Consider the following 14,858-nt stretch of genomic DNA (forward strand, 5'->3'; position numbering starts at 1 on the left):
TGCTATTACTGGTACAGCAGGCAAAGGTGGAGGAACGGGTGGGGATGCAACGACAAGAGGAGGAACAACGACTGGGGGAAGGAAGAGGAACAGCAGGAGGAACGATAGGAGGAGGAATAACAACAGGAAGAGGAACATACGGAGGTGACGCAGTGGCCCCAGGCCTTCGTTCATTTAACAGTTTATCGATAAGTTCATCAGAAACATGAAAGTCTTTAGAAGGATAGATTTTCTGGATACCAAGTGAGAAAGCCCTATCCATATTCCCTACTGACTCAAACTGTTTATTTTGGTCATACAACAGCGCTTTTACAGCGTTTTTCATATGGCGGCGCACATGCTTTTCTCTACTCTTAAGCTGCTGCAAAGCTTCTTTCTTCCAATTCTGTAATATGTCAAATGCTGCAGGTCTAGCCTTTTTCTTCAATAATATAGATTCTATGTATTCAATATGAGGGATTTCGAAACTACCATTGATTGGCCACTGAAGTTCGGAAGCATGTCTAGTTTGTCTGCGCCAAATATCATTAAATACTATACTACCAATGCCGTGCTTACAGTACATAGTACACGCCGGCGGCCCCTCCATTGCTGCCGGTCGGACAAATTCCAAAGATTGTGTGTCCTTGCAGAATAATGCCCTGAAGCAGGCAGACAATTTCCCAGTCATATCAGATTCCTGGTGTTACCTGGTCAATAATTGTACTTGCAAGAACAATATGCCAAAACAAATGATCAGGATACTTAAGAATCGGGTCACGACTCACCTGATCAAATCCTAAGGAGGTCCGATCGGATAGCAAAGTTTTCTAACACCGTCCGATCCCGGTCCGATTGCCGTGTCAACCTTCAACGTGCTGGCATCAATCTTGAGGGTCCCTATTCGGGCGCCATCTGTGAAAGCAAAAGGAAATATCAAGGCTGAGTACCACAAAAGGAAATACATCAAACGCGGGTTTACAAAGATACACAGATCTTTATTCTACAACTGAACAGTTTTCAAAGAAATAAAGTATCAGATAGCTATCTGATCCTCAGTACATCACAACAAATACCAGCCTGTTCGGTGTGAGAAGTGAGTGGGACTGTACATCAGAACATTCACTCTTTTATCCAATTTTGTAACATGATGTCCAGCCCATTTACAGGTTAACCATTTCTCGGTCTAGGGGTTCATGCCGAGTTTGCTTCTAATTTATTCATCTATAGGCACATGGATTATTCCCAGTTTATATACAAATAGGTCACAATGGCAAGGGTGTGTCTTTGGATTCAACATTAAGCCTTCGTACATGTTTTATACAATATAGTCATTCAAGTGTTCACATTCAGTATTTAAACAGTATTGTACTTAATATATGCTCGTGGAACAGTTTCGTTGGCACAGGTAATCCCTGATCTACAGGTCAATGAAGGTCAAGGTCTCCTTACATGACCCTAACATTTAGCCTATATTTAGCCTATGGGCAGTTTAAGCATTAACTTGTTTGCAGAGGTCAAGACGGCCATGTTACAAACAGAAGAACACGGTCCACCATTTTAGAACACAGGGTGACTTTGGAGTGAGAATCAAAATGACAGTTGAACCTAAAATGGCGGCTTAATCAATCTAAGGTCAGAACCTTGCAGCGCGGATTTCTTCGTAGAGCGACTGGGCTTAGGCCAGTATATACTATAAAGGAGGCACAATATAATATCCCGTTCGACAAGCCCTTAACTGGTGAGATTAAAGGCGAAGAGTGAAGAATAGAGTATTTTTGTGAAGCAGCCAGCAATATACACAGTAGGCCTGTCCTAGCAAGCATATATCTGGAATGGGGAACTAAATGCATGTTTTGATGTGGATTACCTCCCTTACTAAGAATTTGCACACTGTTTATCAGTTTCTCTCCTGTCTATTTCTGCCATAGCGCTGAAACCTTCAGTGTAAAAAAGAACAGCTGATTAACAGAGCACTACTCATAAAAACAGGCACTACTAGGTTAAACCAGGACAAGGACATGCTGGGTCTAGGCCATAGGCACTCTGTACCAAAGCATGATGATTTTGGTGCTAGGTCATTTGACAACGAGCAAAACTGTGCAGAGTGCTTCTCAGGAAACAGATCTTGATGAACTGTTCTCTTAAATTGAGGATATCATCCTCATAAAAAATCTTTATTCGAATTGTACAATACAATTCATAACAAGTACATATAAATTAACAGTGGAAAAATGAATACATCAAAGAGATTTAATTAAAAAAAATTACAAAATTAAATGTACATCTGGTTCAGAGATTCGTTGTTATTTGAAACAATCAAATCACTTTTCTCAACTTATAAAATTATTCAGTGCTGTAGAGAAAGCAAGAGTACACCGTTTTACATTAATAGCTCTAAAAAATGGCATCCAATATTGTGCACTCAATTTTGCGTATTTCAGGCACAGCAACACAGAGTAGAGGCTGGTCTCTATTTTATTTGGACTTAACGGGCAATAAGCATTACATGTAAATCGTACTTCTGCCTCTCTTGCAGCCGTACAACAGACGTTTGAGCTTACTTATGAAAAAAGAAAAATAAGTAAGTGTGGATCTTTTACTAGTAAAGATATTTGTAATCCCATTAAGTGATTAGTACTTACACACTTAGATGGAATCATGACCATTAACCTGCGTCGCATCTAAATAGAATTGTGCACGCTAGCACGTCCCACACCTAGATGGGATTGTGAATGGTAGCATGTGCCACACTTAGATTGAATGGTGAATGGTAGCATGTGCCACACTTAGATGGAATTGTGAATGGTAGCATGTGCCACACTTGGAGATGAAATCGTAAACATTCATTATATATTATGTCGTCAAGCTCAATACTGAAAACGGAACTGTGAACGTCGGCATGTCCCACAATTGGATGGAATTGTGAATATCAGCATGTGCAACACCTAGATGAAATAGCAAACAGCCTGAATCGCTTCTAGATAAAAATGCCCATCATAGCCTGAGTCGATTCTTGATGGAAGTGCGAATGTTAGCATGTCCCACACTTGGGTTGAGTTGTGAACATTAACCTGAATCGCAATAGATAGAAATGCAAATGTAAATGTGATTACGCCCCAAATGTGCATCACTGTCTACCCCGGTTTCCTAATCCCCATGCTGTTGCTATATATCCTGTCGCCGTAAACCCAGCCCCCTGTCTCTGTGTCCGTGTGTTGCTGAGTTCCCTGCCATCCTGTTCACAGGCCTGGTCTCGGGCCTTTTAAAATAACCATCATATCACATCACTACGCTTACTCTCTACTATACACCATCATACATCTAGAACACAGATATACCCCTAATTAATTCGGCCCAGCTGTTCACATACAAATACGACCCCATGAACACCTCATCACCCTAACAAAACGCAGCTAACCGAGCACATTCCGGTCTAGTGCTCACATATGCGTCCTTCAGGCCTAACACAGCCACAACCCAGTCTGGGTGTCCACCCATCAGACTGCACACATCCAACTGATATCTTCAGCACCACACCTAATGGTGAAATGCAGCTACCATCCGGCAATTACATCAGCTGCACACATATCTGGTGCACCCACGCACCCTACGACACTATCTCTCTACTGACTAGAACTACGGTTCCCGAGGGCGTTCAACCTACCAGCGCTTTGAGGTCATACCAATGATACGTAGATGCCATATAAATACCAAGTAACATAACATAACAAATACCCAACTAATCATCAATGTATTAATTGGTTGCAGATGCATTTTGCTGCAAATTACCTATATTGTATTAAAGAATTGGATACTTGAAGATTATGCAACCTCAATTAACTAGTTAAGAATAAGTCTATCAGCCTCAGATGAAAGAGTTTGGGACGGGAGCAAAGATTAATAATTGTATCACACAATGTGACTTTAAATGAATTAATGTAATCATATACATATGCATATGTTAAATGTCACTCAGGTCTCTTAACATTATCACTCGAGATAGGTATTGGCCCTGAAGAAGTTCTGATGATATAATGTATTGGTTTACAGAACGAAACAAGTTGGGCTGAGTAATTAATTGGTGAATCTCATTAATGATATGAGGGGATACTGTAATTGTGGAAACAATGATTTGGGTACTGTATTGCATGTTGTGCACTTTAGGACACTGGCAATTCAAGCACCTTATGTATGATTGGGTTAAGTAAATCTGAGAGGATAACCACACCCTTTATAATTAAATATTAAGATTTACATTGTTGAATTGTTTGAATTGTTTTCTATGTATACTGCATCAAAATTATATATTTATTTGTGCAGTGATTTGCAGCCATGCAAAATTCAATGGTATGTCGATGTGTTAACTTGATACAAATAAAATGTGGTTCAACATTTAAATTATATGAAGCCCAAGTGGGCTTGATGTTCGTATTTTGATATATATAGGTAGCACATTCATGTGGGTGGAGTATGATTGAATCACGTACAATAAAATACATGACAAGTTCTTAAAACTATTATTCAAAAGAGATATTGGTCGATATGAGGTCAGGCATGATCGATTTCCTTTTTTGTAGATTGGGCTTAATATTGCACCCTTCCAAGAATTTGGAAATGCATTCAACTCTATCATATGATTAAAAATGTTTAAAAAAAAATAATACGGACCAAAAATAAAGATCAGGTTCCTACAGCCACCACAAAAGAGCAGCTGTAAAATGAGTTACTTTTGCGCTTCAACAGCAGTGTCTTTATTATTAAGTGTTCAAATCACATTCTGAATAAAGTTCAGTAAAATGGGCCATTCACGCTTCTTTGGGCACAGTATTTTTTCCGGCCATGTCACCCATAAATGGCAAGCAAGGCTTATTCACTACCTCCCCAAACCTTCTGAATTCACTTTTAGCTTATTACAGGATAGATCCACCAGTTCACTTTTCCTATTCTTAATAGCTTTCTTATATGCTTATCTCCTAAGCTCTTTTTTTTTGGGGGGGGGGGATCTGATGCATTATTTTTTAGAGTGGCCATTAGGATTATCCCGGCTACCCTACAATGGGAATCGAATCAGTGAGCACGTTTCTTTACTATCGTACTACGTTTGCTACTATCACAAAGCAACCTGTCAATTAATGGAACACGTTGCCCAAATCGTAATATGTTGCCTAAAAATCATTGCATTAGAAGCTCAGTTTTTAGAGTTTTCCTTATAAAATTGTATTGGTCACTAAACACCTAATTAAAAATTAAAAAAATCTTGGAGCGATCCTTGCGTGTCACCTAATTGACTGTCGAGTTGTGGATATAATATTATGGGTATACCATGCAGAGTGCACATATTGCCACTAAATGCCTCCCTTTTTCGAAAACTAAACATGAATATCGTATTTCCTATTTGGCAAAGATAATTACAGCCTTAGATTAAATGTGGTGAAAGTGCAGTCCAAAAAAAAAAAAAAGCTAACTTCTGCATGTGCGACACCTTATGCATAAACTTCTGTACTGCAAATTAGGAGCGAGTTTCCAAACATAGAACCAAATACACTGCTCAGGAAATCAATGTGGTAGGAACCGATCCATTAAGATTGCAATTTCCTAGCATTCATAGCATTAGTATATTTCCATAAGCTACTGTTTAGAGAAAGTGCAAAAAGGAATAATGATATATGTGCATAGGATCTTTTAAACTTTCAAGCATGAAAAGAACAACTAGAAAGCGTAGTGCTTAATTAAGACAATCTGGATATAATATGTTGAACCATATGTGACAGGACGCAACACGTGAAAGGACAAATAGGTGACCCTCTCGAAAAAGTACTGCTCCCATGCAATGCAATACTAGACTCCGAGGAATAACTGTAACATCAGTAAAACATACTTCAAAAACGTATTTAAGCGGATGCACATAACATTTTGATAGCAAAATCTCCCTGAATTCCACTGACCTCAGTTTTACCTATAATTTCTGGACCAATGTACCCATATAACTATGCTATACAGGGGCAATGAGGCAAGGAAGCTGAATGGCAGGGGTTTAAAATGGTAGACATGCTTGCTAAATTGATGGTGCATATGGTGAGAGCATTTATAGGGAAGACATGTAGTATATTCGTACCACTTATTAGCTGGCATTGCATGGAATATTAACAGCATGGGACACACAGCAATCTATGGGATGACTGTGTTATTTCTCCAGCATTGGATCTTTCATAGATTCACATGCCTGAATAAAATATTCCCTTTCGTCAGACTGGGAATCCTCTGCAATTTAAATAGGTATAAACTATTTCAAAACGTTTCCTTAAGGAAATGCTACACAACCAGCCCTATAGGGCCTGTGTAGCCTCTCATTTGTGCAGTCCCTCCACCTCCTTTGGTCCTTTTTTTACCCCATCCAATGAGGTGGCAGGGCTTAAGCTCCACCCCAGTGAGCCATCTTCAGATTTTTCACTGTGGTCTTACTGATCAGGGGAATCCTCTCTATCTCTCTGAGATTCCTTCTCTTTTTCATCTTTAATCATGTATTATTCTACCTAAGGTCGTTTTTTCCCCTTCACTTGGACTGTGCCTTTCCTGGTTGGGTGTTCCTGGGTTCAAGTCACAATTTTTGCCATTAAAACCGTCGTGTCAGTCTGTCTGTCACCTCATGGCAGAGTCAGAAGTGTAGGCTACCAAGGAGAAAACCTTCAGGGACTGCAGCAAATGTAGCAAAAGGGTCACTTTTATTAGATACCCTCACAAATATTGTATTTATTGTCTCTATCCTCATGAAATCCATTCCTGCAAAATCTGTCAGACTTTCTCCTAGAAGACTTTGGAGGACAGACATAGAAGACTGCTGCTACATCTAGAAAGCAGGCAAATGGCTTCTGATGAAGAATCTTCAAAGACTGCTCCTTCAACCTCTACCAGGCTCACTGGGAAGCAAGTGCCAAAGTGGAGAGCTTCACCAGTGGACAGGACAGAGTCTCCAACCCCCAAGGCAAAGAGTGAACAGTCCACTCTGAGGTCAGAAAAAGCTTCAACAGGCCTGCTTAAAGAGAACCTTCACAAAGAAGATAAAGATCTTAAATCTGCCTCTTGGAATGCAGAGCTGTCGTCGACGGGGGCATTGTTCATGCCTAGACACTCTTCACCATCTACGACAGCAGACATCGAAGGGCCTCCTGTGCAAGCAATAGAGCCAGAGGATGTGCTGGTTGCACTGGAAACACAGGCTCTGTAGTTGGAAGGAACAGCAGAGCTGTCACCTATAACAGAAATGGCAGAATTACCAGACATCCTACAGGAGTTTTCAGAAGGGGAGGAACCACATCCAGTGCAACCTAAGGAGCATAGTCCACACTGGCAGCCAATCTATGCACAGAATAATGGAAGAGTTTTAGAGGAGACAAAGGGCAGGGCTGCTTGCTACCTAACCAGGGCAAGACAAAGGAAGACCCTTCCAAGGCAGGTCTCCAGCAGGTAGCGCCGAAGCAGGTCAACCTGGGTCCGCATCCCCCACCATCACTTCCTAGACAACAATCATTGTCTGTTAGCAGACACCAGAGGCACTAATTACTGTACAGTGGGTCACCCAGATACAGGAGGAGACATTCTCCCTCCCCACCACAGTCCTCCTTTCAAAGGCCCCGAGAACCCAGAGTGTCATCCATCATGGCCTCTGCATTTCCTGATGACCCCACCGAGTAACCAAGGGAACCAGATGATCCTTTCAATGAGTTTTCAGACACAGACACACATGCTGAGGAACCAGACGAGGGTGAATTGACACATGAGGCACCCGAAACAGACCCAAACGAATGGAAATCTGTTGTCATTGCAAAACAGAAGCAGCGCAACTCTCCAGGGGGAGCCTCCCCGACTGACAATGTTGTCTCTTTTCACTCTACTATTCCAAAGTCGACAGTCTGATGACGGGGAATAATGCTGGAGAAATACAGTTGCAGGTAAGTAACTAAGCCTTACCCATCGCAGTACAATCCTTGAAAATGCTGTTTATGTAATGTCACAAGATAACCCTTTTGAAGTGGACAAGCACAACATGACACTGTGCAATTGAGTAGTCTAAAGTCTCATTGTGAAAATAGTTTATTTTTAGACAGAAGTTTGCATCTAAATTGTGGTTGTAAACAGATTCCTATTTTTTTCACAGAAACCTCAATGCATCGATATCCGCACAGGATGCACCTCAATTCCAATTAACACTGTTTCCCCAGAACAGGGGACAGGCCCAGGTTACGAGTGCCTGGAAGGCAAAGACTGTTCCAGCTTCTTTTGCTGCTTCGAAGACTGTCGCACTGGATCATGGAAAAAAGGAAGAATCCACATCCACATTTCCAAAATGGACTCCTATTCCAGAGTCTTCTTTCCAACAGCATTCACCTTGTTCAATCTTGTTTACTGGGTTGGCTACCTTTACCTTTAACCCGTTAAAGTTCATACGTTTCTGGGATACGTCCATGAAGAATGTAGCATATGAATAAAGGGAAGCTCAATGCTGATGGAGAACATTTTAAATTTGATATTAATTTGAAACTTTCAACATGTGATTAACAATTTAAACTGTGATGTAGTCCATAGACCAAAGTACTGTAAATATTGCCTTAAGGAGGTCATTGAAAAGGGAATCTCAACCCATTTTTTACACTCCACTTTCACTGATCTGTACAATAGAACAATTTAATAGGTAGACATTTTCTTTTCCTACCTACTGCCCAAACCACTAAACTTGAAATAAAATAAGGAGAAGAATACAAGGACTAACCAAGTTTATTCGGGATTACCCTGATTACGACTAAAAGGTGCATCTTCACATTGTTCATGTGACATTGTTCAAAATGCAGCATTTTCAAAACACTCCTGTGGCCCTATCGTAGCTAACGCTGTTTCAGTGTTTCCCCTCTGTAATGGCAGCATACCATAATTGGACGTGTAAAGAATTTGTAAGGGTAATGTGAAGAATGCACATTTTACTGGAGGATTATCTGTAGTTCAATTGACTCGGGGATATTGCATAGACGGTACACTGTGAAAAGAGCAATGTTGTTCGCTTGATATTAAATATTTTATGAGACAAAGCAAATGGTGCAGAATACTAAGCATTAACCATAATAATATCTGTTCTTTTTGCAACATTTGTTGTTTGTCGAGAAATCCTGTTGCTGTGCAAATGTCAGGGAAGAGATGGAGTTTAACGTTTTTCATCATCACATACAGTAAAACTCTTTTCTGTTTCTTGTGTTGTTCATTCTTGTCCACTTTTCTGGGGGTCATTTTATTCAGGAATAATGTTTGCGTGACTTTTCTGTGATGGGTAAACGAGCGAAAGAATCCCTAAGGAAAGTGTCACATAATAAAATGATAATAAATTGTGTGTGCACTACCTCCAGATATTTAGTTGCATGTTATAAATGCCTTTTCATGTAAAGCAACTTAATCTATGACAAGACTGGAGGCGAGCATTATGCTTCATCTTCATTTATTTCTACTCTTCAGCAGTTCAACAAACATATATAATAAAACCATGAAAAGTGTTCTAAAAACTAACAAACTTTTCTCTTATCCAAAACTACAAAATCCATGAGCCTCTGTAGTCCATGCTCACTCCACCAGTCACAACCCACTTCCTGTGCCTGGACTCCTCCTCTTCTTTTACTGCTCTTCAAGCAGATAAGTACTATTTCTTTCCTCTCCGAATGCCTGTAGCAAATTGGCTGACTGAGAGGGGAAGTTTGGGTTAAAGATAGGAATATGTGCTGAGAGTGTGAGCATTTTCAAGGGATCATGAGAGAAGTTGCGTTTGCACTTATTTCGAAGTTTTAAGGCAAATGACACAGCACGCGCGCGCGTACTAGGTTTGCCGTATTTTCCCTTACAGGCGCATTCGCCGCGTGGATCACGGCGGGATCCCAGGCAAGGTTTCCCTTGATTTGTAGCGTCGGCCGCGAGGCGGACGGCCCCGTGCCGTATACCCGGCACTGCAGGGGTTCGGTCAGCCTTGCAAGCGACGGGATTAGGCTCACGCGAAGAAGTTTGTAGCCCCCACCCGCGGGTGGGCGGAGCTAGCGCGCGAAGCGCAGAGCGTCTCGCTCCATCAGCATAGCCCCCACCCGCGGGTGGGCGGAGCTAGCGCGCGAAGCGCAGAGCGTCTCGCTCCAACAGCATAGCCCCCACCCGCGGGTGGGCGGAGCCTACACGCGCAAAGTCGCGTAGTATCATTTCTAAGCGGCGATTTCTAATCACCATCACCCGCGCACGTAGAGGCAGCGCTTTACCTCCAAGTTTTGGGAGGATTATAGCGATCGAACGATCGCGCGCAACGGGATCAGCTGAAGCACTAACTCCGGCGCTTCAGCAGTCCTTCAGGGTCAAGATCGGTGAAAGACTCGGGCCTGTGAGCCCTACACAGCCGAGAAGCAGTAGATTATCGCACTGAGTGCGGGGACCTCCGCAGATGCCGGAAGGCTAGACAAGGACAAAGGTGCAGCCACTGAAAGTAAAATAGAAAAAAAAAAAAAAAAAAAAAGAGAAGACATTCAACATCATAAGAGAGCAGTGGGTGTGCTAAGAGACCTGTTCCAGGTATTTTAGGCACACAGCACAGCAGAAAATGTCAGACTTTGAGTGGAGTGAGGAGGAGCATTTGCAGGACCTCGCTGCCAGCTTTAAGAAGGTGCTGGGTAGCTCTCTTATTGATGCAGTGGCAGAAGGGGTGAAACCCCTACAAGAGAGGCTGGAGACGTTGGAAGCTATACTCTCACAGCCAAAAACCAGCACCAAGGTGGATAAGCGCACGCCCGCAGAGCCCTTGGAAGAGGGGCATAAGGGGAGTAAGCTAGCCCTCAAGAGGAAAGCCTCTGACGACCCCCGGGGTTCATTGGAAGAGGCGATAGAAAAGGCCTCGGAGGTGCCTGACGCTTTCGCAAAGCTTAAAGAAGCGTACCTACAAAGGCAGGCAGTGCCGAAACTCACGACCCCCGCTCCAGGGGAGGACAATATTGGAGAAGACCCTGGCTCGGAGGAAGAGCTGGGGGAAGAGCAAGACTCTTTAGGGGAAGAAGAAGCCGAGGAGGAAGACTGGGTTAGACCCAGTGGGGGCAAGAGAGCGAGGAAGGAAAAACACCTCATAGAAAATCAGGATGAGATGTTCGACCCAGACAGCATACGTAATCCGAGGTCCACCGAGTGGCAACCATCCCCCCGGGTAACTCAGTATATGGCAGCAAGGTTACGCAAGCCACTAGACAAGGAGGTGAGACAGCGCCTACGAGCAGAGTGCCCGCGCCCAGATCTGCCAGGAAAGGTGGCGGAAGCACCTGAGCTCGACCCAAAAATGCTGACCTTCGTGGCTAAGACGAGCAAAGACCCCTGGAAGGGGATTGATAGATCCTGGAAATCCTGCCAGGAGAAGGTATTAGATTTAGCAGGTCCTCTCGCAAAGATTATGGACCTCGCAAAGAGGGCGAAGGACACGGGAGAAGAGGTTGACCCGGAAGCCCTCGCGGGGTGGGCTCAGAGAGCTGTCTGCCTGCTTGGAAACGCGAATTGTGCCATCGCGTCAGAGAGAAGGAAGGGCCTATTACTCAAGATAGATTCGAAGTTGAGCGATTTGTTGTCATATGAAGCAGGGGAAGGTGCACAAAGCCTCCTTTTCGGGGAAACCTTTGGGAAGGAGATGGGCCGGTTCGTAGGTACATTTGCGTCGCTAGAGAAGGCTCAAGCATCGATTCGCAAAATATTCCCCAGCAGAGTTTTTGGAGGGACCGGCCGCTACAGAGGTCGCGCAGCCGGTCGCAACCAAGGAGGGAGAAGACCTCAGAACCCCAGGGCGCAATACTGGGAGAACAAGAGCCAAGACACTTTTTTCCCGTCCAGGGGGAGATTCCCAAGAGGCCGAAGGTCCAGAGGATCGGGACGAGGAGAAGGATTTACGCCAGGTGAGAGCGATTCTGTATCCTCCAGTAGGGGGAGGACGCGCAGATATTTAGAGAATTGGCGCAAGCTTTCAAGCGATTCCTGGATACTGCAGACCGTCAGCGGTCTGCAGCTAGATTTAATTGAGGCCCCAGTTCAGCGATACAAGCCGCAGGGTCAGAAATTAGCGTAAGCAGAACAAGCATGTCTAGACAGCGAGTTAGCACAGCTAGTCACCAAGCAGGCGATAGAGAGATGCGAGACATCCCCGAAGTTTGTGAGCAATATGTTCCTAGTGCACAGGAAGGAGAAGGTACGTCCGGTGATAAATCTCAAAGAGCTGAACAGCTGGATCGTTTATCGGCACTTCAAGATGGAGGGCGTCCATCAACTCAGAGACTCCCTAAGAGAAGGAGATTGGTTGACGCGTCTAGATCTAAAAGACGCCTACCTCACAGTACCTGTTCTCGAGGAGTACAGACCATTTCTAGCTTTTCGCTGGCGAAGCCGTTTCTGGCAATTCAAGTCGATGCCATTCGGACTGGCTTCGGCACCCTGGGCGTTCACAAAGCTGATGAAGCCGGTAGCGGCAGCAATCAGGGAGAAGGGCGTCAGGCTTATTATTTACCTGGACGACCTCTTGCTCCTGGCAGAAGATCGGGAGGTATTAGTATACCAAACGAGATGGGTGCAGGACCTTCTGACCTCACTGGGATTTCTAGTGAACACAGAGAAATCAGATACCACACCAGCGCAAAGGTTAGACTTCCTGGGTTTTGTCCTAGACACCAAGAAGGCGACCTTGGAACTTCCAGCCCGGAAGATGAGAGACATCAAGAGAGAGATCAGAGTATGCTTAGAGAAGCAGCAAGTATCTCTCAGGACATTAGCGAGAATAGTGGGGCTTCTAGCGGCTTCTATCCAAGCCATTTTCCCGGGGCCACTTCACTACCGAGCACTGCAGAGATTGAAAATAAAGCATCTGCAGCTAGGTCTGAAGTACCATCAACAAGTGCCTTTGGATCAGGACTCGATTACAGAGCTAGAATGGTGGTTAAAGAATATGGACGCTTGGAATGGGTGAAGCCATATTCGGAGACAAGCCAGATTTGATAATAGAATCGGATGCCAGTCGGAAAGGCTGGGGAGCCAGATGTGGGTCTTTACAGAGAGGAAGCAAATGGTGCGAAGAGGAGCTTCGGCTACACATAAACTCCCTAGAGCTCCTAGCAGGATCGTTCGCGATCAAAGCCTTTACGAAAGAGAGAGTGAAATCTTGTGTCCTACTGAAGATGGACAACATATCAGCAGTGCGCTACATCAACCATCTGGGTGGTACGAGATCCAAGATGCTCGCAGAGTTAGCGAAGGACCTGTGGCACTTCTGTCTACGATCAGGGACGTCTGTGACAGAAGAATACCTACCAGGGACACTGAACGTAGTAGCAGATTGGAACTCTCGGTACCTTACGGACTCCAGCGATTGGAGGCTGGATCCAGCAGTGTTTCAGAGACTGAACACGAGATGGGGACCATTGCAAGTAGACCTGTTCGCTTCCCGGCTCAATGCGCAGAGGAGCAGCTATTTCAGCTCGAGGCTGGATCCGGGAGCGCTCGGAACGGATGCGTTTCTGCAAGAGTGGATAGGAGGTCCGCATTACGCTTTTCCCCCCTTCGTGATGTTGAGCAGAGTATTAGCGAAATGTCGGAGGGAGAAAGCAGAGTTGGTATTAGTAGCGTCATTATGGAAGGCCCAGGTGTGGTTCCCCACCCTAATGGAACTGGTGTCGGACATTCCCAGAGTCCTCCCCGACGGGGAGCGACTGCTCACGGACCCAGCTGGGTCGTGTCATCCTCTGAGAGTGAGAGGGACACTCCCGCTAGTCGCGTGCAGGATATCCGGAAACGGTGGGCCTTGCCAGGAATTTCGGCGCAGGCTGCTCACCTTATCGCTGAATCCTGGGCTCCATCCGCTAGGAGGAGCTATGGCGCAGCTTGGGCAAAATGGACAATCTGGTGCAAGGACAGAAGTGTTCATCCCGTTTCAGCACCTGTAGTGGAGATTCTGAACTTTCTAGCGAACCTATTACAGAGCGGTAGAGCTTTCCGTACTATAGGAGTGTACAGATCGGCGATTTCGGCGGGTCACATGCCAATAGAGGGCGTCCCGGCAGGAGAACATCCTGCGGTGGTGAGGCTCATCAGAGGGGCAAGATTTAAAGCGCCTCCGGAGCCCAGGTGTAGCACAACATGGGACGTGGCTGCAGTACTGCACCTATTAGCGAATTGGCCGGCCAATAAGTACCTCTCGCTTAAGCAATTATCCGGAAAGCTAGCTATGTTGCTGTGCTTAATCTGCTGCAAGAGAGTATCGGATGTGAGAGCACTAGAGGTTAACAGACGATCCTTCGGACCGGAGGGAGTTACATTCTTCATAGTCAGAAGGACCAAGACGGGGACATCTACGGTACATTATCCGTATTTCCTGAGTGATTCGAAATGGTGCGTAGCACGATGCATTAAGGAGTACGAGAATAGAACTGCGGAGTATAGAGCAGCAAGTACTACTCAGTTATTAATAGCGCGCAGGAAGCCCTATCACGCAGTGGCATCAGCTACCATCGCAAGATGGGTCAAGGAGGTTATGCATGCAGCAGGTCTGAATGTGAGCACGTATGGAGCTCATTCGGTGAGGGGGACAATGGCCTCGTCCGCCGTGAGAGCAGGAGTGCCTTTGAGTGAGATAATGCTGGCAGCAGACTGGTCAAGCGATAGGACTTTTAAAGAGTTTTACTTTAAGCCAGCGGAGAGTTTAGCAAGTACGGTGTTGGGTAAGCTTTGAACAAGCATAATGCTCGCCTCCAGTCTTGTCATAGAATGAAGATTACCCCTGCTATCTGCGCAGGGAGTATTAATTCTATTAAAGACTAGGAGGCGAGCATTAAATTCCCACCCGAGTC

General features: G+C 44.7%; 1 protein-coding gene across 3 annotated transcripts in view; it reads left to right on the forward strand.

Annotated features, from left to right (window-relative positions):
- The window catches only part of GABRG1 (gamma-aminobutyric acid type A receptor subunit gamma1), a 916,720-nt gene extending 907,500 nt beyond the window's left edge, over positions 1–9,220 (forward strand). For 2 of the 3 annotated variants that reach the window (XM_069631725.1, XM_069631724.1), the window contains exon 9: positions 8,138–9,220. In XM_069631725.1, coding sequence (XP_069487826.1) covers positions 8,138–8,410 — 273 coding nt within the window. In that variant the 3' untranslated portion in view covers positions 8,411–9,220. The remainder of the gene's footprint in view (positions 1–8,137) is intronic. The other variant, XM_069631726.1, reaches the window with a different exon arrangement.
- Positions 9,221–14,858: the final 5,638 nt, after the last annotated feature.

The sequence above is a fragment of the Ambystoma mexicanum genome, chromosome 6q (genome assembly GCF_040938575.1).
Source record: "Ambystoma mexicanum isolate Mex_15411 chromosome 6q, UKY_AmexF1_1, whole genome shotgun sequence".
Classification (NCBI taxonomy): Eukaryota; Metazoa; Chordata; class Amphibia; order Caudata; family Ambystomatidae; genus Ambystoma; species Ambystoma mexicanum.